The following is a 26,954-nucleotide window of genomic DNA, read 5'->3' as shown; positions in this document are numbered from 1 at the left end:
TGCTAGGGGTCTAAGGTCAGAATTGAACCCAGGACCTCTCAAAACTACGTACCTGGCACTCTCTCCCCTGAGCTAGCCTAGCTGCTCCATGCAGTAACCTTCTAACTGGTCTCTGTTTCCAGGCTGTCTCTACTCCATTCCATCCGCTACTCAGCTCCATAACCTACTCCTTTCCTCCCTTTCCAGTCTTCTTACATTTGATTCTCGCCTCTGGCTGCCTTGTTACTACCCCACTGCGTCATCTCTCCTGACTCTGGAATTGTGCTGGCTGTCCACCATGTTGGGAATGTGTTCTTTTTCTTATCTGGCTCCTGGCTTCCTCCCAAACTCGGCTCCACCTTTTGTAAGAGGTCTTTTTGGGGGTTCACCTCCCCTAGTTTCCCTTCAAGCTTACCTCCATTTCCCCTCCATAGATCTTATGTGGACGTTATTTGCATGCTGTCTCCTCCAACAGAATGGGGACTCTCGAGGACCATACTTTTGACTTCTTTGTAGCCTCAGTATTTGGCACAGTGCCTGGCACATAGTAAGCCCTTAATGCTTGACAGACTCTATTTGAGCATTTCCCAAGGGCACATCTTTGGGATTGGGACTCAGGAGTCTTAGAGCAGGCATTCTGTTTAAAAATAAACAAATAATTTTGACACTTCCCAGCTGGGTGACCCTGGGCAAGTCACTTGACCCCCATTGCCCACCCTTACCACTCTTCCACCTAGGAGCCAATACACAGAAGTTAAGGGTTAAAAAAATAAACAAACAAATAAATATGTGTGTGTGTATCTGATATTTTTTCAGTCTCCAAATGGTTATTTTATCAGATTTTGTTTGAACATTAAACTTATCCTCATCTTGCAATCTAAAATAGTTATCTGAAGTTTGTTATGGGTTTTTTTCTTGTGTTTATATTTTTCTTTTACTTTTTGGCACAATTTTTGGGGCATTCAGATTATAAATATATATATATATATGTACATATATATACCAATTATATGTAATATATTTCCGTACAAGTTTTCCTAAGTTATATGATCAAACTTATCTCCCTTCCTCCCATCCCTTCCCCCTCCTGGTGCTGGCAAGAGATCCAATCTAGTTTCTACATGTATTATCACACAAAACATTTCCATATTGTTTATTTTTGTAAATGAATACTCTTATAAAACCCAACCCCCNTAAACTCATTTAAATAGCTTTGATTTAAATAATTTCATTGCTTTTAATTAATAAAATAATTCAAACCAATTTAATTAATTTTTAATAGAATTAATAAAATCAAATCATTTTATTAATTTTAAGTAAAAATAATTTAAAATAACTATTAAATTAATAAAAGAACTTAAAATAACTATTGATTTTAATGAATACTCATTTAAATAACTTTGATTCTAATTAATAAACTCATTTAAATAGCTTTGATTTAAATAATTTCATTGCTTTTAATTAATAAAATAATTCAAACCAATTTAATTAATTTTTAATAGAATTAATAAAATCAAATCATTTTATTAATTTTAAGTAAAAATAATTTAAAATTACTATTAAATTAATAAAAGAACTTAAAATAACTATTGATTTTAATGAATACTCATTTAAATAACGTCATTGATTCTAATGAATAAACTCATTAAAATAGCTTTAATGTAAATAATTTCATTGATTTTAATTAATAAAATAAAATCATTTTGTTAATTTTAAGTAAAAATAATTTAAAATAAATTAAATTAATAAAAGAACTTAAAATAACTATTGATTTTAATGAATACTCATTTAAATAACTTCATTGATTCTAATTAGTAAACTCATTTAAATAGCTTTGATGTAGATAATTTCATTGCTTTTAATTAATAAAATAATTCAAAACAATTTAATTAATTTTTAATAGAATTATTTAAATAACTATTAATTTTTAATAAAAATCATTTAAATGACTATTAATTTTAATTAAGAAAACAACTACCTTTATTAGTTTTAGTGAATAAACTAATTTAAATTACTTTATTAATTTTAATAAAATTATTTAAAATAAACAAAAAATAAATATATTTAAATACAGTTATGAAAACATTAAAAAATCCCAACTTTACAGATCACAGGTTAAGGGTCCCCGGTATAGGATTTTATACATTTCAGACAATCAGCAAATCCTCACTGTGCGGGAGCCCATAAAGGAAGGCCCACCTTCTCCACCAAGCCTGGGCCGGCGGCCAGGGTCCAGCTTCCCCGACTCCGTGGCCTTCATTCTAGATACACACCTATCTGCCCAGACTATCTCTGAATAGAGGGAAGGATCCTCAGCATCCACTGGGAGAGGAGGAAACTCGAGACCAGAGAGTGGAAATGAGTGCCTCACATTCCACAGGAGGAAGCCCTCAGCTTTCTCCTCTATCTCGGACCTCCTCTTGGGCTCTCGGCGGCTCAGTATAGAGGAGGCCCTAAACCACCTCTTTCCCCGGCCCGAGTTCCTTCTGTCACAGAGGATCAGGTAAGTCGTGTGAACCCTTCCTCCGACAGGGAGCTCCTCCCTTCCAGGACAGGTCTCACAATTGCTGGACAGCTCCACCAAGATGGCCAGATGTCCTCCTTCATACCCTGCCTCGTCTACCTCCCCATAACTTTTGTTGTTGTTGTTCAATCATGTCTAAATCTTTGTGACCCCGTTTTGGGTTTTCTTGGCAGACACTGGAGTGGTTTGCCATTTCCTTCTCTATTTCTTTTTACAGATGAGGAAACTGAGGCAGAGTTAAGTGACTTGCTCAGGGTCATAGAACTAGCAAATGTCTGAGGTTGGATTTGAATCTATGAAGATGAATCTCTCTGATCTAAGCCCTGTGCTTTTTTTTTAAGCCTTTACCTTCCGTCTTAGAATTAATATTGTGTATTGGTTTCAAGGCAGAAGAGAGGTAAGGACTAGGCAATGGGGGCTAAGTGACTCACCCAGGGTCACACAGCTAGGAAGTATCTGAGGTCAAATTTGAACCCAGGACCTTCTCTCTCTAGGCCTGGCTCTCAATCTACGGAGCCACCCAGCTGCTCCCCAGGTCCCATGCTTTACCTACTAGGCCACCTAGCTATTCCCTAAAACTTAGGATCACAGAAATAGTGTTGGAAGGGCTCTAGAGGCTCATCTACAGACAAGGAAACTGAGGCTGGGGGTGGGGTAAGTGACTTTCCCTAGGTCACATAGGTCAGTAAATGACAGGCAGGATTTGAACTCAGGTTCTCTAAAGGCAGATCCAGGACACTCAGGAAATCACCCGGGGCAAATCCACTTCCTCCTCCTCCAGAGAACCCTTCAGCTATTTGAAGACCACAATCACGAATTAAATGGCTCTAACTGAGGGGTTCAGTCAGGAACCTTTCCCTCTAGTCACTTTTGCTATTCATTAACTCTGCGAGGAGGGTGACAAAGCCTTCCTTGCACGATGGGGTTTCTCAGGTTGGGTGGGGCGAGTTCTTGGGTGGGCTCTTCCTTGCCTGGGAGAGGGGCTGCCGCTGTCCCTGGGGTTCTGGGAAGGAGGATCCCTGAGGCTGGGGTGGGCTGGGGAGGGCCTGCCTCGAGTCGGGAGTGGAATCTTTGGATTCCGGCCAGATGCAGCAGTGGCCACGAGGATCCACATTTTCCATGATTACAGCAGCTTTGTGGGGGGAAAGTTCCTTGAGGGGGAAAAGGCAGCTGTTCTCCCTAATTCTGGCTTAGCTGAGATCTGGGTTAGCGCTGTTCAGACAGGAGGGTTTCACGGTGATTTCTTCCTCTGGTTCTGAGGTCTTTGCATAAAAAAATGTCATTTTGTACCATAAAGAGGCCTCTTTTGCCCCACAGGGACAGTGACCGGAAGTCTCTGCTTCTGGCTGGCTGGTCCCCTTACTCTCCCCTGGATGAGCCACACTCCAGCCTCCTGCCCCCTTTGGCATGCCCTCATTTCTTCTCTGCCTAAAGCCTTTCCTACCTTTACCTTCTGTCTTAGAATTAATATTGTGTATTGGTTTCAAGGCAGAAGAGAGGTAAGGACTAGGCAATGGGGGCTCCTGTCCTGACTCCATAAAGCCTTCCCAGGCTGGCTGTCTCTTCCACTGAGAGTCTATCACCTAACTCAGCAATAAGTCACTATCTGGTTGTTTTTTTAAATAGGTGCATTCCTCGTTTCTTAGATTATAAGCCTCTGGAATGTAGGGACTGTGCTGGTTTTCCCCCTAGTACCAGGTGGCTGAGTGTCTATACCCAATAAAGACTAGTCTGAGAGTAGCCCCTAATCCAGCGTCACTGACTCAGTGTAGGAACAAGCTAGCTTTTAATTCAATTTAAAAAGCATTTATTAAATGCCAACTGTGTGTAATGAGTAGTATTGGGCTCTGTGGGTGGCAAAAAATCAAGTCCTTGTCTCTAAGGAACTTACTATTCATTAGGGCAGACAAGAGAAGGACAGGAATTATCAGAATACAAAGAGCTTGAGAGATCAGAGTAGTAAGGTGGTAGAGAGGACACAGCCATCCTTTCTGGCCCAGGGGGGGAGCTGTGAGGCCTAACGGAGAAGTGGAATTTGAGCTTAGCCTTGGAGGATGGTGAGGGTGAGGAGAGGGAAAGGTAAAGGGGGAGAGGAGAAGAGAGGAGGGAGAGGGAGGAGGAGAAAGGACAGGGAGAGGGAGGAGGAGAAAGGACNGAGGAGGAGAAAGGACAGGGAGAGGGAGGAGGAGAAAGGACAGGGAGAGGGAGGGGGATTAAGGAGGGAGAGGGAGGAGGAGAAAGGACAGGGAAAGGAAGATAAAAAAGTGTTAAGAAGGGGAAGGACAGGGAGAGATGAGGGGAAGACAAAAGGAGAGGGAGGGAGAAGGGAAGGAAGAAGGGGGAAGGAGAGAGAAGAAGAAGGAGAATGAGAGGGAGAGAGGTGTGTGCTTAGCTGGGAGGAGATGTATTAGATATATTCTAGGTAAGTATATTGGCATGAGAGGCAGTGTGGCTTTGTGGACAGAAAGGCGGCCTTGGATTTGGACCTGAATTGAAGTCTTACCTTTGACGTAGACTGTGTGACAATAGGCAAGTTATTTAACTGTTCTTGGTAACTCTTTAAGTTACAGAAAAATTGCCAGTCTGTATTGGTGGACCAGGTACCCACTGGGCTGATATCTTGCCTGGGAAACAGTTAGTAGATAGCTTAAGTTCTAGGACAGGTCAGCTGGGGGGACATTCAAAAGTATGTGCTTGATGACTGAGGAAGCAAAGATGATTTCTGGTCATCCATTAATCAGCAAGCACTTATTACATGTTCACTGTATGGCTGGGGATACAAGGACGAGCCACGATCCGTCCTCACACAGCACCCCGTCCGATGGAGCCAGAGGCAGAATGTGCCATGAATTCACACGGAGCCTGTAGTGCCACTCTCCCCCTCCCCAAGCCTCACATCTTTTTCCCAAGTCTTATTCCCCCAAATCTTTACCTGGGCAAACGAACCAATCAGATACATCACCACAAACAGAGGATTCAGCCCGATCTCATTTCCCTCTTTCAGGTGAATAATGAAGAGAAATATGAGGTGGCCGGGGACCACCAGGAGCAGCAGGACTCGGGCAGACACAGAGTTGATTTCTGTAAGGAATAAAAGACAGAAGACTTGGGCTTGAGGCTGGATTAAGGAACTGGCTTTTGGGGCGATGAGCTCTAGTGATGGATCCAGGCATGGTTAATTTTAAATGACACAGAGTTAGGAAAGGAAGCATTCTTATGGGAAATGTGCCAGGGATGGGGAGAGACAAATTTACTGCAGGGCTCTACTTACAGCTACAAAAAGCCAAAAGAGAAACATATACTTTCTGGTACAGCATTAGGATGTTTGAGTTCTCGTCAGGGCTCTGCCAATAAGTGTGTGGTGTGATGCTGCACACGGTACCTTTTGTGGGCCGAGTGGGGCTTTTCTGCTTCCCTTCAGACTATCGGGAAGGCAGCTGCACCTTCTGGCACTTCTGAAGCCAGCCCCACTTAACAACTGCCAGTACCGAGCCAGACACACTTAGGAAATGAGAGGGGGATCAGAGCTTTGGCCAAAATGGGGCTTGGCATTTCTATCCAGGCCTAAATTCCTACATTTCCCCAATCCTACATTTGACCTGGAAGAAGCCTGGCACAAAGGGTAGACCACTGGACTCGGAGAGAGGAAGAACTAGAATCCCACCTTAGACACTTACTAGCTGTGAGCCTGTGTGACTCTGGGCAAATTACAGAGTGTCAGCTTTTTCATCTAATAAAGGGAGTTGGAAATGATGCCTTTCCAGCCTTCTAGCTCTGTAGTTATGGATAAGTTTTTATCCCATCTCTCTTTTTCCTTCAGGAGAGAGGTGAGAATAGGGGAAGGGTTGAGAATGTGTCTGTTAGAGTTCAAGATCTGCCCCTAATGCTTGTCCTCCTGGCATCCCTGGGCAAGCTGGAATTTATTTTCATACTCAAATGTGAATGACATCCCTAACAGCTTTACAAGAGAGTAGGTTTTGTTGGGAGCATAGAGGAAGACAGCTGTCATTAAAAGGATAATGGAGGGGGCAGCTGGGGAGCTCAGTGGATTGAGAGTCAGGCCTAGAGACGGGAGGTCCTGGGTTCAAATCCGGCCTCAGACACTTCTCAGCTGTGTGACCCTGGGCAAGTCACTTGACTCCCATTGCCCACCCTTACCACTCTTCCACCTAGGAGCCAAAACACAGAAGTTAAGGGTTTAAAAAAAACTTAAAAAAAAAAAAACAACTTAAAAAAAAAAAAAAGGATAATGGAGGAGCTAAGATGTTGAGGAAAAGCCAAGAGATTCATCGGAGCTCTCCCAAATTCCCTTCCAAACAACTTTAAAATAATGCCTTTAAATGAATTCTGGAGTAGCAGAAATCACAAATGACAGCGTGAAACAATTTTCCAGCCCAAGAAAACTTACAAGGTCGTCTCTCTCCCAAAAGAGAGAATAGAATGCGGTCTAGCACAGGCAATACCCTGTAAATAGAGCAGGAGGCCACACCTTGGAAAGCCATCAGTGAATCCCTGTACCCCTATGCTGCTCTGCCTTGGGGGACAACTGAATCAGCAGCAGCAGTTAAAGGGGAATGGACAACTGGTCAGACAGAGATTATAGGGGTCATTCTGCTGGCATTGGCTACAGGATTGATGCATTATCCATATGCTGATTGGGGTTCCAATAGTGGATCACAGTTTCAGTTTGAGGAGAAGCACTAGTACACTAAAGCATTCAGCTACAGGGGAGCTGGGACCCTGGACACAGTTCTAGGGTAGGAAAGAGTTCTTGTGGTTAATCAAAGACCACAGCACATGTCAGGAGAGCAGTGACCACATCTCTCCTTAGATCATATCACCTCAGAAGAACTAAAAACGTGTAGATCCTCAAAACTACCACTGAAAACAAAAAACCTGAAGCTTGGGATAGTGTCCCCTCCACCCTGGGAACAGAGCTCAATTTTAGCATAAAATTAAAAGTTAAGAAACAGGCTGGAAAATAAGCAAACAACAAAAAAAGAATCTGGCCATAAAAATTAGTATGGGGACAGGGAAGAGGTCAAAACTGTTGAGAGGATTATTTAGGTATTAGTTTATATATAGCTAATGTGGACCTAGCAGGAAGGGCTGGAGAATTCCACATGGAATGGGGAAGCAGGAAGTGGCTGGCACTCTCTGAGGACTCCATGGTGGGAATTACAGGCAGTAACTGATTCCCTGGGAGACTTCAGAGCTTGTGGAGTTGCACCCTGATTCCCTGGGATCCTGGAGTGTGGTGAAGGTTGGAAGCAGAGGACATCTATCCTGCACAATAGCACTGAGTAGGGAGTGATCTGTGATCTGGTGGACAGCTTGCAGGCTCCTCTCCTTACTGGGTTGCTTTGGACCATCAGTTCTGGAGGAGTTGGTTCCTGGCATCCTGATAACATCTCTGGATTCTACTGTGAGGATTCCCACTCCAGTCCTGTTATTCTCTGGGCCCTGACTGGTTTAGTGTAGTCAAGCCTTTCCCCTGACCCTGTGGTTTGCCCTTAGCTTGTAAGTGTAGAATCCCAATTCCCATCCTTTATTATTGTTTCCCACATTAAACTGTTATAAACTTTTACCTGTTGCCTGCTGATTCCATAGGCCCTTGCTTAGGTGGGCTGAGTGACTGTTGGGCCTAACTGCCATTTCTGTTAACAGCTCCTTGGCAGTAAACCCTGGTCTCCCTATCCTGTTTGGTCCTGTCCATCTGACATTCCTGTCTCTCTCACCCCAGTGTGAACCCACAAATAATTATAGTTAACATCCCTCCAATCCTCCATTACAGTTTGCCACTCCCAGATGGCTGGGTAACAGAGAGACAGGCAGGAAGTTTCCTCCTGGGCAGCCAGAGTTGGACAATACAGAAATTCAGAAGAAGACAACAAAGTCAAAACAGTTACATCCAAAGCCTCAAAGAAAAATGTGAATAGGTCTCTGGTCCAAAAAACATTTCTGGAAGAAGTCAAAGAGAATTAAAAAACAAAACAAAACAAATAAGAAGAGTAGAGGATAAACTGGGAGAAAAAATGAGTGATGCAAAATAATCAAGAGAAAAAAAGGGAAGCTTGGCAAAGAAGGTACAAAAGAGAAGTGAAGAAAAGAATGTCTTAAAAAACAGAATAGGCCATAAGGTAAAAAGGCACAAAAATCCATTGAAGAAAAGAACTATTTAAAAAGCAGAATTGGAAAAATTAGGGAAAATATATAAAAACTCACTGTTGAAAAGAGATTTCTAAAAGAAGAATTGATCCAAGGAAAAAGATGTACAAAAATTCACTGAAGAAAAACTCCTTTAAAATTAGAGTTGGCCAAATGAAAAAGGAGACACAAAAGCTCCTTAAATATTAGAACTGGCAAGTAGAAGCTAATGTCTACATGAGACATCTAGAAATAATTAGACAAAATCAAATGATTGAAAAAAGATAGAAGAAAATGTGAAGTATTTCACTGGGGAAAAAACTGACTTGGAAAACAGATCAATGAGAGATAACCTAAGAATTATTGGATTGCCTAAACGCTATGATCAAAAAAAGATCCCAGATATCATTTTTCTAGCAATTATTGAGAAAGACAGCCCTGATATTCTAGAAGGTAAAATAGAAATGGAAATAATTTATCAATCACTTTCTGAAAGAGATCCTAAAATGAAAACTCCCAGGAATATTATAGCCAAATTCTAGAGCTCCCATGTCAAGGAGAAAATGCTGTAAGTAGCCAGAGAGAAACAATTCAGATATCATGGAGCCATGGTCAGGATAATACAAGATTTATCAGGTTCTATACTAAAGGATTAGAGGGCTTGGGTATGATATTCCAGAAGGCAAAGGATCTAGGATTTTAACCAAGAATCACCTACTCAGCAAAACTGAATATAATCCTTTAGGGGAAAAAAGAATATTTAATTGTTGGAAGTGAATTTCTCTCTCTCCAGTGACACTTTTTTTGATATCATCCCTCAGTGACCTGGAGGTCAAATACCACTAAATAAATTCAGGTATAGACAAGCTTCAGAAAAAGGAAGTTAAAGAATCAATGAACTACCGAGACAAGAAATAATGATTACACAAAAAGGTAAAAATAAAAGAGGAATCCTAAAGGATTCAATAAAGATAAACTGTTTACATTCCTACTTGGTAAGTAATACTTGTGACTCCTAAAAACTTTATCATCATTAGGGGAATCAGGAAGAGTACACATAGACAAAGGGCATGGATATGAGTTAAAATTAAGGGGGTGAGAAAATAGAATACACTGGGAAAAGGAGGAAGGGAGAGGTAGAATAGGGTAAATTATCTCACATGAAAGGGCTTTTGCAGTGGAGAAGATGGGGAAATGGGAGAGTGCTTGAACCTTACATCCATTGGAACCTTACATCCATTGGAATTGGCTCAAAGAGAAAATAACATACAGACTCAGATGGGAATAGAAATATATCTTACCCTACAGGAAAGTGGGAAGGGAAGGGAATAAAAGAAGGAGGGGAGAGTTGATAGAAGGGAGAGAGGATTAGGGATGCAGTGGTGAAGAGCAGCACACTTTTAAGGATAGACATGATGAAAGGAGAGAGAGAGTAGGATAAATGAGAATAATAGGATGGGGAGAAATACACAGTAAATATGATGAAAAAATTTCACAGCAAGTTTTTCTTATAAAGGCTTCATTTCTCAAATATATAGAGAACTGAGTCAAATGTATAAGAATATAGTCATTCACCCATTGATAAATGGTCAAAAGATATGAACAGATAGTTTTTAGATGAAATAATCAAAGCTATTTCTAGTCTAATGAATAAATGCTCTAAATCACTATTGATTAGAGATACACAGATTCAAACAGCTCTGAAGTACCCCACTACACCTATCAGACTTGCTGATATGACAGAAAAAGAAAATGACAAAAGTTGGAGGGGATGTGGGAAAACTGAGATGGTCATAATGCCCTGCTGGGAGAGTTATGAACTGATCCAACGATTCTGGAAGGCATTTTGGAACTATGCTGTTGAAGAAGAGTTAAAAAGTCTTAGGGATAACTGAGACCCAGAAATCAAAGTTAGCTAATCTCACAACTTTACTATGTATGCCTCTGCCTACTCGTGAAAGTCAGATGTTAGTGACTTACTACTTTAAAATCAAGAATTTTCCCATGTGGAAATCTTATTTCCTAATGATCTGCCTAGACTCACCTGAAGAGCAGAAAGTGGTGCATGGATTAGGCAAGAAGCTCTTCATAGTGTATGGCAGGACTCCAAGGGTACTCCAGGAATACAGGTATGTAGAGATCCGGCTGACTTGAATAGACACCAGGTTGCCACCAACACCTAGAAGACAAGAAAGTCTTGACTCTATCTCTTACACACACCCACATAGGTACATACTTATTTTGGCCCTGAAGATATACAATCTCACATATGAGCTAATTATTTCACGTACATACTTTTTATTTTCCCAGACTGTAAACTTCATGAGGAAAATTAATTTTGCTTATATTTCCTTTCTGGGCTGCTAGGTGATCCTGAAGTCAGGAAGACTCATCTTTGTGAGTTCAAATCTGGCTTCTGACACTTCCTAGCTATGTGACCCTGGGCAAGCCTCTTAACCCTGTTCTCCTCAGTTTGGTCATCTATAAAATGATGGAAAATGCAGAAGGAAATGGTAACTTGGTCAAGAAGATGAATTATGTAAACATGGAAAAATATTTTTAAAAAAAAGAATTTAGAGCTGAAAGAAGTCTTATAAATTATCAAAAAATAAAATTAAAAAATCTCCTCTTCTAGGAAAAAAAAAGAAAACCAAAAATGAGTCACAAAGAAGTAGAACATGACTGAAGTGGCTGAATGACAACAATTTCCTTCATATTCCCTGAAGTCTCTAGTAAAGAACCTAGTAAAGCAGGAGTTCAAAAAATGCCAATTGAATGAAAGAATTTGATTCCATTCAAAAAGCATTTATTAAGTATTTTTTACAATGTGCCAGACACTGGAGAAACACAGGTTAAAAAATGAAATCATTTTTGTCCTCAGGACACTTTCATTCTACTGGGAGGAAACAACATATAGACAAGTCAGTAATGCAAAATATAGACAAAGTAACTAGGAGGAGGAGGAAGACCACTCGCATTTAGGGCATCAGGAAAGGCTTTTTCATAAGAGGTCATATTTAAGTTAAATCTAAGGGGAGGTAGGGATTCCAAGGGACAAGGAGACAGCATTCCCAGCAGTGAGGATGGCTGATGTAAAGGTATGAGATAATTGGAATATAAAGCCAATTTACATGGAATAAAGAATATATGGAGTGGAGGGAAGTCCAGTCTGGAAAGGAGATGGTCTTCCCTTCCCACTTCCCTACAGGGTTAGATTTCTATTCCTGGGTCTGTAGGTTATTTCCTTTTTGAGCCCAGGTTAGTGGCAGTCAGACCTATCTGCTAGCTTAGCTCACTCACTGATGACCAGTCAGGGAGGGGGAGGAAGGAGCTCTCTCACTCAGGCACCTGCTGATAAAACCTAGCCTTCTGGGTCGGCCACGTGGTTCAGTGCATTGAGATCCAGGCCAAGATATGGCTTCATATCTAGCTGCAGACACTTCCTAGCTGTGTGACCCTGGGTAAGTCACTTAATCCCAACTGTCTAGCCCTTGCTGCTCTTCTGCCTTGGAACCAATACTTAGTATTGATTCTAAAGAAGAAGGTAAAAGTTAAAAAAGAGAGAGAAAAAAGAAACAGCCCTTTTCAGTTCAATCCACAGAGAAGCTCACCTACCATTCACCACTGGAGTGAAGAACGCCATCCCTTTGAAGTCCTTTTCACTGATGGCTTTACTGAAGATGAGCCCACCCAGACTGGAGAAAGAAACCATTAAAACAAGCATTTTACAATCTCTTGGCACAGCTGAGGGATGGGGTCCCTTGCATTTTAACTAGTCCTTTAATGGCTAGCACTTTCTCATACGTGTCGTCTTCTCTGCCTGCTGGTGAAGCCTTACCTCCCACTCTTCCCCTACAGAATCCCCCACCCCAGCTGGTCTCCGCAGCATCTCCTGATGTGTCTTGCACTCTCTTTACCTTAGCTCTGTTCTCATCTCCTCTATAAATTCAATTCAACAAGCTTTTATAAAGTGTCCAGTGCTTGATGTCCTGGGCTCCATGCTAAGCCCTGGGGATACGAAGAGAAAGAAAAAAAAACGACAGTCCCTGCCCTCAAGGAGCTTACATTTTACTGAGAATAAATAATCAATAAGCGGATAAGAAAATGGTGATGCTATGGATCGAACACTGGACCTAGAATGGGAAGTCACGTCTTCCTGAGTTCAAATCTGGCCTCCTATAGTTACTAGCTAGCTGTGTGATGTTGGGCAAGTCACTTAATCCTCTTTGCCTCAGTTTCTTTATCTGTAAAATGAGCTGGAGAATAAAATGGCAAACCACTCTAGTGACTTTGTCAAGAAAATTTCAAAAGGGGTGACAGAAATTGGGTATGACTGAAACAGCTGAACAAGAACAAAGTGTCATAGATAGATACACAGACACACACATCTGTACGCATTTATAAATCTATTAATAGGTGCTTTTGATAATTAGAACTATTTGATAATGAATGGGCTGCTTCATGCGGTAATGAGGTCTACGTATTTGTGGAGGATGTTGTAGAGAGCCCTGCTTCAGCTAGGATTTGGACCAGGTGAAATTCAAGGCCCCTCCTAGCTTTGGGATTTTGTGGATTCTATGGATTTGCACCAGTGATGATTGAGATCTCAGTTAAAATATGGCCTTTGTAGACCTACATGCCTACAAGGCACAGAATTTCAGAGTCAGAAGAGATCTCAGAGCTTATCTAGCCTGATTCATTTTTCAACTGAGAAACCCTTTACGACATCCCCAAAAAGCTGCCATCCAGCCTCCTGGGGTGAGCAACTAACTACCTCTCTGAGCACTCCATTCAGGACCTGACCGAATTGTTACACAATAACATTTTCTCTTAAACTGCGCTAAAATCTATCTTTCTGCAACTTCCATCTATAATTTTTTTAAACCCTGAACTTCAGTCTTAGAATCAATACTGTGTATTGGTTCCAAGGCAGAAGAGCAATAAGGGCTGGGCAATGGAATTAAGTGACTTGCCCAGGGTCACACAGCTAGAAAGTATCTGAGGACAGATTTGGGCCCAAGTTCTTTGGCTCCAGGGCTGGCTCTCAATCCACTGAGCTATCTTACCTGTCTCCTATAACTTTTTTTTAAACCCTCATCTTCTATCTTAGAACTGATACTAAGTCATCATTCCAAGGCAAAAGAGCAATAAGGATTATGCAATGAGAATTGTGTCTGAGGCTGGATTTGAACTCAGAACTTCCTATCTCCAGGCCTAGCTCTCTATTCTCTGAGCCCACCCAGAACTTTTAAATCCTCCTGTCTGGAGTGAGGCAGAATAAATCTAAATGCCCATTTCCCAAGGGGCTCCTTCCATAATCGCTTCCCTTCTAGCTCAACTTCCTCTGTGTTCTTCACCCCTTTTCAGCATCCTTGCCACTATGTGGATGCCTCCCCCTCCCCCTGCTTTCCATCTCCTCTTTAGACCCTGCCTTCCCCTTAGAATGTAAGCTCTTTGAGGGTAGGGACAGGCTGGTTTGTATTGTATCCTTAATACTTGGCACAATGCCTGGAACACAGTAAGTGCTTAATAGATGTCCTATTTGTCTTACCCTTCTTTCATGTGGCATCCCTTCAAATACTTGAAGTCAGCTCTCAAGTGTCCCCCTCCACCCTCAGTTTTCTCTTCTCCTGCCTGACACCCCCCACCAGTTACTTCAATCAATCCTCATATGGTGAGGAACTTTGCAAGATGCACATCTAAGTTGTCACGTTTTTATGTTAGTAAGAAATGTTTATTCATTTTCAATATTGTGCAGAACAACAACAAAAGTCAAAATAAGATTATTAAAGCCTTCACGTGACTGGAAGAGGGAGATGATAAGAACCCCCCAGGCCAAAAAGGGCCCCCGTAAGTATTCTAGATGACAGTAGCTTTTCTGAAGGTTTATTTAATAGGGTTGCTTCTGGCCCCAGCGAATCTTCATGGAGTCCATGTGCTTTGGATCAGGGAGAGGAGCCAGAGTCTTGCTCATCAGTGGATACCCCCAATGCTCCATTCCCCGTGGAGTGACAGAATAGGGGATGGGGGAAGTTTCTTCCTTTCCAAAATTCAACTATCAACTCCTAGCTGGGGTACGTAGGTATCCCCTTGTTCTTACCTGCTGATGAACATGGATATGATGATGGGATACCAGCCTGTCTTCAGGACTTGGAGGATGCTGGGGCTCTGACTTACTATGATAATCCACACTGGGGTCAGGGCAAAGAAGAATAGACAGATCCCTAGGAAGATGTAATATTTTTCTGGCAAGAGAAAGGAGAGACGGGAACCATGTTGAGATTATGAAAGACTGAGGTCGGGGGCTTCCTGCTGTCTCTGTCTCTGCACCTCTAGTGCCTGGTATGTAGTAGAAATCTAATAAATGCTTTCTCAAATGGAGGTCTTTCCCGGCTTCCCTGCTCTGATGGCTTCCCCCCACCCAAGGTTACCTTTTATCCACTTTGCATGTGTCCTGTATCACCTGCTTATTTCTCCCACACTTTTGCCCCTTTCTTGGGTTTCCAGTGCTTAGCATAGTGCCTGGCAGAGTGGCCAGAAAAAGGCTTACTGACTGACTGATTCCAAGGACTAAGAAACCTGGCCTTGGAGAATTGCGTTCTTCCTCATGCAGAGTTGGTGGACCATGGGTACAGAGTCCTGCATATGCCAAACTCAGCTGTGGGCTAGTTTTGCTAAAGAGCCTTTTTTCTCTCTTTTAAAAAAATTCTTTGTTACCATGATTGGCTCTTTGGTAGTGAGTGGGACAGGAATATATTTGGAGATGAAGTTGATACAAAAAGGAGAGATATCAGAAATTTGTTTTTAAAAAGAAAAGGCATATATGGTTAATTGTTTGATTAAAGTGGGCCAAGGGCTCAGATAGGGTAAGAGGATTGGGATTAGTAACTTTTAAAAAAAACCACCCTTATTTTCCTTCTTAGAATCAATACTGTGTATTGGTTTCAAGAGAGAAGAGCAATAAGAGCTAGGCAATGAGAATTAAGTGACTTGCCCAGGGTCACACAGCTAGGAAGTATCTGAGGTCATTATTTGAACCCAGAACCTCCTGTCTCTAGGCCTGGCTCTCTAGCCAGTGAGCTACCTAGTTGCCCTGATTAGCAGCTTCTTACTACCTGTGTGACTTTGGACAAGTCTCTTTGTGTCTCTGAGCCTCAGATTCTGTATCTATAAAATGAGTGGGATACAATAGTTTCTGAGGTCCCTTCTGGCATTTCTTGGTATGAATTCTCTCAGCAGTATGGAAGCCATAAGAAGACACTAGGGCTGGAGCTAGTCTTCATTTTTTGGCTTAGATACTTTCTGAATCATTTTTACGTGTTTCAAAAAAACTTCTATTCTAACCCTGGGCCTGAGACTCCAAGTTTGTTTCAGAGATGAGTTCACTGGAAAGAAAGAGGCTGAGTCATAAGCCTGAGGTCCTGGGGGAAGGCCAATGGACAGATCAGCTGGGCTTCAAGATCCAACTCTCAAGCCCTGAAGACTAGTTTCCCTTAAACTTGGCAGCCTTAAGGTGAATACAGCATGCTTTTGTTTCTGCCAGGAGCTAATCACTAGCCTCTGCTATTAAACAAAAAGCTCACAAAACTTTCAGCAAAGACTCATTAAAAGCACCCTTCCCTCTGAGGAACATAGACCTTCAAGTGCCCTTAGAGATCATATAGTCAAACCTTTTGTTTTACAGATGAGGATAGAGAAGCCATACTGCCTCTCATTCAGGGGAAAGGCATTTTTCCTTTTCAGGAAGAAGAGATGGACAATGGGGTTTGGGGACAATGAGCAGTGGCTTCTTGCTATCTCTATGGCATTGGAATAAGTGAATTTCAACTTTGGGGGAGTCTTAGTTTTCTCATATAAAAACAAGAAGGTCCTCGAAATACCTGGGAACTCTTAAATCTCATGATCCTATAATATGCCTGGATTTGAGAGCTTCTTCATAAATCATGAACACCATCCTTTGTTAACCCCTTATTTCTGAATGCAGAACCATGGCTCCCTGAAAGTTGTTCCATGATGGTTTGGATCACTTGCTACATTAGTACAGTCATTACAAAATATTTTTTTCCTCAGTTTGGTGGAACTTTTCCTCGAGAATAAACTTCTCATTTTACAGATATAAATACACAAAGTACCCAGAGAGATGAAAGGATTTGTCCACATTCACATAAGGTAGAAAGCAGGATTACAAGTTACGCCCTTCAACTCCAAGCCTAGGGCGCTTTCCCTCATATAATACTACTTTTCATGCAATTAATTTTTTAATGACCTCCTGACAGAGATCCCCAAATGAAAACCCCCAGGAATATTACAGTCAAATTCCAGAGCTCTCAGGTCAAGGAGAAAATACTGCAGGTAGTCAGAAAGAAACAATTCAAATATCATTGAGCCACAGTCAGGATAACACAAGATTTAGCAGCTTCTACATTAAAAATTTAGAGAGTATAGAACATGATGTTCCAGAGAACAGAGATTACAACCAAGAATCACCTATTCATCAAACTTAATATAATCTTTTTGGGGGGGGATGGATATTTAATTAAATAGGGAACGTTCAAACATTCCTGATATAAAGAACAGAGCTGAATAGAAAATTTGACTTTCAAATAGAAGAGTCAAAAGAAGCATAAAAAGGTAAAAATGAAAGGGAACTCATAAGGGATGCAATTAGGATAAACTGTTTTCATTCCATCATGGTAAGGTAACACTTATAATGCCCAAGAACTTTGTCATTATTAGGAGTTAGAAAAAGTACAGATGGACAAAGGACATAGATATGAGTTAAGTATAATGGGCTGATAAAAAAAATTAAGGGATGAGAACACACTGGGAGAATTGGGGAGAGCTAGAATGAGGTAACTAATATCACATAAAAGTGGAAAAGAGCTTTTACAACAGAGAAAAAGATGGGTGGGATGACAGGCAATGCTTGAACCTTATTCTCATTAAAATTGGCTCAAAGAGGAAGTAATATACACACTCAATTGGGTACAGAAATTGATACATATATAATGGAATTGCTTTTCAGCTCTTGGGAGGGGAGAAAAAGGAGGGGGATCACGACTCAGGTATCCATGGAAAAATATTCTAAATAAACAAATTTAAATCTTAAAAAAAAACAACTGAATTTACCCTAGAGAAAAGTTGGAGGGTAGGAAATAAGTGAAGGGTGGGGCTGATGAAAGGGAAAGTGAGTTAGGGTAAGTCATGTCAGAAGCAAAACACTTTGAGGAGGCACAGTGTAAAAGGAGAGAGATTTAGCAAAGGATAAACAGGGGGGAAAGTAGGATGGAGATAAATACACACTAATCATAATTATGAATGTGAATGGGATGAATTTATCCATAAAACAGAAGCAGATAGCAGAGTGGCTTATGTGATTAGACATAAAGAGTGATACAATAAGCAAATTAGGGGATCACGGAATAGTTTAGTTTTCAGATCTATGGATAAGGGATGAATTTATGACCGAAGAAGAGAGAGAGCATTATAGAATATAAAATGAATAATTTTGACTATATTAAATTAAAAAGATTTTGCACAAACAAAATCAATGCAGGCAAGATTAGAAGGAAAGCAGAAAACTGAGAGGGAAATTTTATGGCAAGTTTCTCTTAAAAAAGGCCTCATTTTAAAAATATAGAACGGAGTCAAATTTGTAAGAATACAGGTCATTTTCCAGTTGCTAAATGGCCAAAGATTTGAATAGGTTCTCTTTAGACAAAGTAATCAAAGCTATCTATAGTCATGAATAAATGCTCTAAATCACGATTGATTAGAGAAATTAAAATTAAAACAACTCTGAGGTAATACTCCATACCTATCAGATTGGCCAATATGACAAAAAAGAAAAATGATAAATGTTGGATGGGATGTGAGAAAATTGGTACACTAATGCCCTGCTGGTGAAGTTGTGAACTGAGAAATCATTTGTGGGGAGCAATTTGAAATTATACCCAAAGCATTATAAATCTGTATATACCTTTTCTCCAGCAGTAACATTATTGTATCCCAAAGAGAGAGAAACATTTTGAAAAAGACCCATTTGTACAAAAATTTATGGCAGCTCTTTTTATGGTGGCAAAGATTTGGAAATTGAGGGGTATGTCCATCAACTGGGGAATGGTTGAACAAGTTTTGGTACATCATTGTGATGGAATACTATTTTCCTATAAGAAATGATATGCAGGATGCTTTTGGAAAAACCTGAAAAAACTTACATGAAAGGATGCAAAGTGAAGTGAGCAGAACCAGGGAAACATTGTACACTGCAACCATAATATTCTAGGGATGATCTACTGTGAATAACTTGGCTATTCTCAGTAAAATAATGACCTAGGACAATTCCAAAGAACTTATGATGAAAAATGCTATCTACCTCCAGAGAAAGAATTTTTGAATGAAGATCAAAGCATTTAAAAAAGCAAACTTTACTTTTCCTGGGCTTCTTTTTTTTGCTGTGGGAGGGGGTGGTTTTCCATGTTTTCTTTCACAACATGGCTAATATGGAAATGTTTCACATGATCACACATGTATAAACTATATCAAATTACTTGCTATCTCAGGAAGGGGAGAGAGAGAATATGGAACTCAAACATTTTTAAAAGAACATAAAAAATTTTAAAGGTAGAAAAATATTAAAATAAAAAAATATTAAAATAAAAAAATAAAAAGTTTTAATGATGCCTTTTGTCTTTAAATCACGGTCATTTGAAACATTTCCTTCTCCTATTGTGAGAAAGAAAATAAGCCAATCCAATGACCATATCTGATAATATATGTCCCCTGTAGTTCTCTGCCTCTCTAGCACTAAGGGGAAAGTATGTTACTGTAAACCCAGATCCCAACCTTGCAGAGTCTCCTCCTCTAAACTTTATGAGTGAAAGCGTTGTGCCTTTTTAACTCTCTTTCTCAGCTAGGCAGATAGTTGGAATAGTGGGCATGGAGTCAGGATGATTTGAGTTCAAATCCCATCTTAGACACTTGCTAGCTGTGGGACCCTGGGCTAAGTCACTTAACCTCTATTTGCATCTGTGTCCTCACTTGTAGGGAATAATCACAGCACCTACCTTACAGGGTTGCTATGAGGATCAAATAAGATATCTGTAAGGCACTTTGCTCAGTGCCTGGCACATAGGCTGCATATTAAATGTTTATTCCCTTCTCCATCTCCTCAGGACCCTAGAACAGGGCTGGATACCCAGAAGATGAATGCTGGAGGACGAATGAATCATTTCTCCCCTTTCTGACCTCCTCCAATTCTTATCATCTCTATCACACATGTTAACAATTAATCATTGGCTCTACTCTATCATTGTTCTCAGTTTCATACATGTTCATTAAAAATCTTTTTCTCACATCAACCCCACTGCCATCTGCCATCTCTGAAAAAAGGAATGAACAAGTATTTGAATAAATTTAAACAATATTTAAATAAAAATGAATGAACAAGCTTACTATGTGCAAAGCAACAGCTACCAAACTGTGCCCAGATGTGAGAAGCAGCCTGAAATGAATCCCTCTTCCACATGACACCCCTTAAACCAGTGGTTCTCAAACTTTTTTGGCCTCCTGCCCCCTTTCCAGAAAAAATATTACTTAGCCCCCTGGAAATTAACTTTTTAAAATTTTTAATAGCAACTAATAGGAAATATAAATGCACCTGTGGCCATCACCACCCTCCTGGATCGCTGCAGCACCCACCAGGGGATAGTGGTGCCCACTTTGGGAATCACTGCCTTAAACCTTTGAAGGCAGCTCTCACATCCCTAGCCTTCTCTTCCCCAGAATGAATATTCCCCAGTTTCTTCCCCCAGTCTTTCTATGCTGTGATCTCAGGGTCGTTTGCTATATAGGTTTCCTTCTTTGGATCTCCTCCAGTTAGTTTATCACTGCTCTTATTGAAATGAGGCCCCAGAATTGAACTCAAGCTCTAGGGGTGGTCAGCTGGGGGCAGAGACCTGTGTGAGTCTATGATCTCCCTCCTTTTAGGCTCTAATCCTCCCCTAATGCATCCCAGGGCTACAGGGGAATAGTCTATCCCCCCTAATGTTCTCCAAAGCACAAAAAGAGAGGCTAATTCTTTGTTCCCTACAAGGATGGGGAGGAGGGAAGAAGGAATGGAGAAACCTGGCAGCATGAACTGGGGAGTGTGGGGAAGGCAGTCCATGGAAACAATAATGAAGAAAAGCACTTACTTGTCTTGCCCCCAGAGGGTTAAGTCAAGTGGGCTTGGCACTGAGACAGGCCCCAGAGTCTCCATTTCTTAGGCGATAACAGTTATGCTTCTTGGATCGGTTTTCATACTTGTTTCCAAAAAGTCCTCACTATAACCCTGGCCCCAAAGCCCCAGCCTTTCTTTGGAGAGAAGCAGAGGGAGAGGGAGAGAGAGAGGCTGAGCTTGAGCTTCAGGTCCCAGAGGAAAAACCACAGGCTGGCTTCAGCCCAGACATAGCAGGGAAACTACGTTTAACAATGTGGAGGGTTCTCAGTATGTCCTCTGGGATCCAATGGTGGCTGAGGGGTGGCTGGCAGCCTCCAGGCTTCTGCGGGCTGGTCTCTTCTGGCATGGGAGTAAATGTGCCACAGCTGGCCTTTGTTTCTGCTTTGAACTGATCACTGGCTGGGCTATTCTATAAAAAGCACACAACTCCTCAATGGAAGTCTGATGGAAAACTCTTTCTGCTGGAGGCTTTCTTCTTCCTAGGGCAGGGAAACTTGGGGAGGGGAGACACAAGGGAAGAAAAAAGTGCTCCTCTACTCCCTCCCACACACCCCAAAGCCAGAAGTCTTCAGTAGCTACCCTCCAGTAGTGAGTTCACTGATTAGAGCTAGAGGATGGAGTTAAAAGTTAAAAATCATTCTACTTGAAAAAAGACCTCTATGGGTAAAGAAGAACTAAAAAAGAGATTTGAGGGAATCTGGGATGGTGCCCTAGATAAGAAGAACCCTAAGTAAGAACTGGAAGGAGGTGGAGGTCACAACTTCAGAGGTTTCTTTTATTTATGAAAATGGGATTTGTCCGAGCCCTCTTCATCAGAGGATCTGTGACTCTGCTCTCTAATGTCAAGGAGACTTGGGTTCTGGTTCTGGCCTTGCCATCAAACAATTCTGAGATGTTGGGTAGATGACTTCACCTTTCTGGGCCTTAGTCTCCTCGCCTACAAAAGGAGGAAGAGATGATCTCTTAGGCCTCTTGCAGCTGTGAGTCTGTTTTAAGGATCCTTCCAGCTCTGATATTTTCATGCTCTAAGCTGTGATGTTCTATGTTCTAAAGTCCCTTCAAACACTTAACATTCTATGTCGATGGGTTTCTTTCTAGTTCTGAAATACTATTTCTGAGGTCCTTTCCAGTTTCGAGAGTCTTTGTTCTGAGGTCCCCTCTAGCTCTCACATTCTATGTCCCTGAAGTCCCTCCCAGGGGCTCCATTTTTGGGGTTTGTTTCTAAGGTCCCTTTCAGCTCTAATACCCCAGGATTTTCAAACACAGGGCAAGAGAAGCCTCTGGAAGGTTTAGGTATAGCCAAAAGACTAGCTTCTAGTTCAAACAATGGCTCCTTCCACTCCAGATGCCATCTTTCACAAAGATTGGCTCAGAGGGCACCTTCTTATAAAAGTTCACTTAGGGACAACTCTTAAAAAATGGAAAGAGGGGGCAGCTGGGTGACTCAGTGGATTGAGAGCCAGGCCTATAGACTGGGTTCAAATCTGCCTCAGACACTTCCTAGCTGTGTGACCCAGTCCCTAGCCCTTACCACTCTTCTGCCCTGGAGCCAATACACAGTACTGACTCCAGGACAGAAGGTAAGGGTTTTAAAAAAATGGAAAGAAAATGGGAAAAAGTATGGCACTCAAGAAAACTCTGGGTTGGGGAGGTTTGAAGAAACCCACAGGCCACTCCCTGGGCAGCAGTATCCCATGGTCTGAAATTACCACCTTATTTTAAAAAAAGGGGGTCAAATACTTTCTCTTCTGGGTTCAGCTCAAGGATCACTTCCTTCCTAATGTTGTCCTTAGAGCCTTGAATGACTCTTCTTCCCTTGACCTTAGGCAAGTATTTCTCCTCTTCTGGGGCTTTGGTTTCCTCATTCACCATCATTACAAACAAGTTGGAGTTAGGATGACCTGGTTCAAGTTCACCTGTGCCATCTATACTGATTGTGGGTCCTGGTCAAGCTATCTTCTTTTTCGCTGCCCCTCTCCTTTGCATTAATTGCCCAGACCTACTGGATTCTTGAGAGACCCTTGAAGGACAACAGACATGAGATCTCCCAACCAGCTCAGTGGACCTGTTTTACCTTCCAGTTTCCCCTTATTTTTAAAATACTTTCAAAGGAGGAATCCTGGATAGGATAGAGTTAGGCAGCTGGGTAATATAGGTAGAGATCAGAATAGAAATCTGTTGGACCTTGGTGGGAGGGAATCCAGATCTGTCATAGTTAGTTCATCCCAATCCCTTCCCTATCCCAGTTAATTAATAAACCCTTGTCACTGTTACGTTGACAGTCTCTCCCTGAAATCCTTACCCAGATCAACAGGATTCAAGTTACTGACTATTAAGAACCTAAAGAAATTATTTAACAACATTCAATTTCTATACCACCAACCTATTGATACCCATTAATGTTTCTTTTACCCTCCCTCATTTATTTTATTTTTTCAGTTGGATACCTGGATACAGTGAAGTAACAAAATGTCTAACAGATTTAACCAGGAATACAGAACCAGAACCTCTGAAATTTAAGCCTGAACATCTGCAAGCCTTAAGTAAGCTTAAAGAAGCCATCTTATCAGTCAGTCCCTGACTCAGTGTTCTGGAATCTTTACTCTCTGCCTTTTGCCTGTCACCTCCACTTTCCCTAATTTCACTACAACACAACTCTCCGTGATTCTCTTTCTCAGGGAATATGTTATTTACTATGGCAGAGCACATGCCTTTCACATTTATAAAATCACAGGTTTAGTAGCGAAAAAGATATTTGGAGCGAGCTTTAAAGTTTCAAAACACTCTATGTGCATTATCTCATTTGATTTCCACAACAGCCCTCATCTTTGGTTAAGTACAACAAACATGACCCTCAATTTACAGGAGGGGAAACTAAGGCTCAGCCATGCCTCACCCAGATTAGTGTCTAAGGCAGGATCTGAACTGGGGTTGTTTTGATTTTAGCCCTACGGCACTAGGATAGAGAGCTGCAGAGTCAGGAAAATCCAAATTTCCATCCTTAGATACTAATAAGATGTGCGATCTTGAGCACCTCACCCTCTTGTGCCTTCGTTTTCTCACCTCTCCGGTGAAGACAATAAGAGTGCTTACCTCCAAGGACTGTTGGGAGCATCAGAGGAGAGAAAATCTGTGCAATGCTTAGCACAGTTGCCTGGCACTATCTAAATGCTTTTATTATTTCACTCCACCACACTATCTGTCTATGAAGCAAAGGGTTAAGTTGATTGGATGGACTCAGAGCTCATTAGATTCCGAGAATAATTATTAATGGTTCTGTGTCAACATGGGGGAAGGTATCCAATGGAGTCCCCTGGATTTCTACTTGACCTGGTAAGACTTAATGTCTACATCAATGACTCGGATAAAGGCATCAACAGATGTATTTGAGTATTTGAAGGGCTATCAATGGAGGAAGGATTAAGCTTGTCCCATTTGGTAGAATCAGGAGCAATGAGTGGGAGGGAGAAAAAGACACATGAGGTCAACAATGAAGTCAAGAAACACTTCCTAATGCGGGCCATGAGAGAGACTGGATTTTCCCTCTTTGGAGGTCTCCAAGCAGAGGCTGGATGACTATTATCAGGTATATTAGGGTGGGAATTCCTTCATGTAGGGTTTGGACTAGATGGTCCCTGAGGGTCTGCCAGCTGTGATTCTGAGATGGCCTCTGTGGTCCCTCTCAAGACAGTATGTGTTTATGAGGCTGTCAATGCTTAGGGCACAGGGAGATCTTGGCCTTGAGGAAGTCCTTTGGCCTCCCTGGGCCTCAGTTTCCTCCCCTGTAAAATGAGAGAATTTGGCTAGATAATCTCTAAGGTCTCTCCCAACTCTAAAACACTATATTCCCAAGAACTCAAGATTCCAGTTGGCAACTGCCTTTAGAGTTGGGTTCTAAGTAGCACCAAAAAGTCAGGTTCATTGTTTATAGCAATGTATCAACTGTTCTAAAGATGCCACACATATAGCTTCTACTGCTTCTTCCACCAGACCTTAAATTCCTTAACAGCAGAAATTATTCCATATTCTCTGGATTGATAACAGTGCCAACAATAATCATAGCTGGCACTTAAGTTTTGTTAAGCATATTAAAAATGTCTCATTTTCTCCTCCCCCAAACTCTGGGAGGTAGTTGCTATTATTATCATCTCCCTTTTACAGATAAAGAAACTGAGGCAGACAGAAGTTAAATGACTCGCCCAGGGTCACACAATTAGTAGGCAACTGAGGTCACTTTTGAACTCAGGCCTTCTTGACTCCAGCTCCCACACTCTACCATGTACTATGCAGAGAAGAGGTTCAAGGAGAATTTTTTTCAAAATGTAAATGAATGGGGGCAACTAAGTGTCTGCCTGGGATGCCAGGCCTGGAGTTGGGAGGCCCTGGGTTCATTTCCTAGCTGTGTGACTCTAGGCAAGTCACTTATTCCTGTTTGCATATCCCTTGCCCTCCAGTCTTAGCATTGTTACTAAGATAGAAAGTAAGGGTTTAAAAAACAGAAAGTTTATTTTAGAGGCAGCTAGGTGGAGACAGGATATCCTGAGTTCAAAAATGGCCTCAGACACTTCTTAGCTGTGTGACACTGGGCAAGTCACTTAATTCTGTTTGCCTAGCCCTTACTGCTCATCTGCCTTGGAACTGATACTTGGTATTGATTCTAATACAGAAGGGTAAATTTTTTAAATATGTATGTATAAATGAATGACATTCTTTTTGGGACACAGAGACTACATCTTTCAACAGAGCCTTCCTTGGAAGCTTTGAAGACTGAGACTGGACTATAAAAAGGAGCAAGATCGGGGGCAGCCGGATGGCTCAGTGGATTGAGAGCCAGGCCTAGAGACAGGAGGTCCAAGGTTCAAATCTGACCTCAGACACTTCCCAGCTGTGTGATCCTGGGCAAGTCATTTGACCCCCATTGCCTACCCTTACCACTCTTCTGCCTTAGAGCCAATACACAGTATTGACTCCAAGATGGAAGGTGAGGGTTTAAAAAAAAAAAAGGAGCAAGCTCTCCAGTGTAATCACTGGAATTTGCCACCCTTTCCTCCTTGATTTCTGTGACCTCATTTCTTCTCAATGTGTAAATGGAATTAGCTCATCCTCATTCATTGTTAGACTCTAGTCATCAGAAATAATGTCATCCCACCCAACTCAGAATTAAGTGGGGAGGGGAAGATCAGTTACCCATATACGACAATAAGTAACAAATCAGAAACAAGGAACTGCCCTTTGGGCAGTCCAAAACAGTGTTGAGGCTGCCATTTGTCCACTTGAAACAAGAGGTGGATGCAGGAAGTGATGAAAGCTGCTATCTTTATTTATGATGGTAATTTCCTGTGGAGAAGTTGGCGCTTTGAACTTGGTGTAGAAGGTCTCTGGTGGGACCTCAGATGGCTTCCCTCTGAATTGCCACATGGGTTAGTTAGACTGACTCTCTCTTTTCCCTTGGCATTTCTGGAGGCTCTACCCTCAAGGAGGCCTCTCTTGCCTCTCTAATTGTAAAAGGCCTTGTGGCTAGAAGCCTTGTTTAATTAACCTCTGTGCCCCTCTGCTGGGCCTCTAAATTCTTACCTGGTCCAGACCTCTGGTCCGGGCCAGAGTTTCTCTCTCTCTATTTTCCTACCTTCAACCTTCCTTAAGTGTAAATAAACTTCCATAAAAGTCATCCTGACTTGGGTCTATTTTTTAATTTGAAATCATGTAAATCCGATTTCTGGCGACCATACCTTAAATATCTAGTTTCCCCTCTTACATCATGGTCACATATTCAATTCCCTTTCTCAGAATCACTTTTTGCGAGAGGTTGTTTACACAGTGAGAAAGCTTAGGACAACTGCAAAGACTGTTGCCAAAAAAAAAAAAAAACAACTCGTATGCTTCCTGTTTTTGTCAGAGAGAAATTACTCTAAGGAGAAGCTGATATGGGTTCAGATCCCATCTTTATTCTTATTATCTATATGACCACAAATAACCCCCACCCTGGGTCTTGGTTTCATCATTGGCAAACTGGAAGTGGTGGGGAAGCAGTATGTAGATTAAATGTCCTCCAAGGTTCCATTCTGGCTCTCAAGCTGTGCTCCT

The 26,954-nt window shown here is 41.5% G+C and overlaps 1 protein-coding gene across 1 annotated transcript in view; it reads right to left on the bottom strand.

The window, feature by feature from the left end:
* Positions 1-5,354: 5,354 nt before the first annotated feature.
* Positions 5,355-26,954, bottom strand: part of SLC41A3 (solute carrier family 41 member 3) — a 66,112-nt gene continuing 44,512 nt past the window's right edge. The window contains exons 6-9 of the mRNA XM_044676142.1: positions 14,751-14,895; positions 12,266-12,345; positions 10,695-10,829; positions 5,355-5,584 (exon numbers count right to left, since the gene is read on the bottom strand). Coding sequence (XP_044532077.1) covers positions 5,355-5,584; positions 10,695-10,829; positions 12,266-12,345; positions 14,751-14,895 — 590 coding nt within the window. The remainder of the gene's footprint in view (positions 5,585-10,694; positions 10,830-12,265; positions 12,346-14,750; positions 14,896-26,954) is intronic.

The sequence above is a fragment of the Gracilinanus agilis genome, chromosome 1 (assembly GCF_016433145.1).
Source record: "Gracilinanus agilis isolate LMUSP501 chromosome 1, AgileGrace, whole genome shotgun sequence".
Lineage (NCBI taxonomy): Eukaryota > Metazoa > Chordata > Mammalia > Didelphimorphia > Didelphidae > Gracilinanus > Gracilinanus agilis.
The sequence above is the reverse complement of the archived record's forward strand: the minus strand, read 5'-3'. Positions and strand labels throughout refer to the sequence as shown.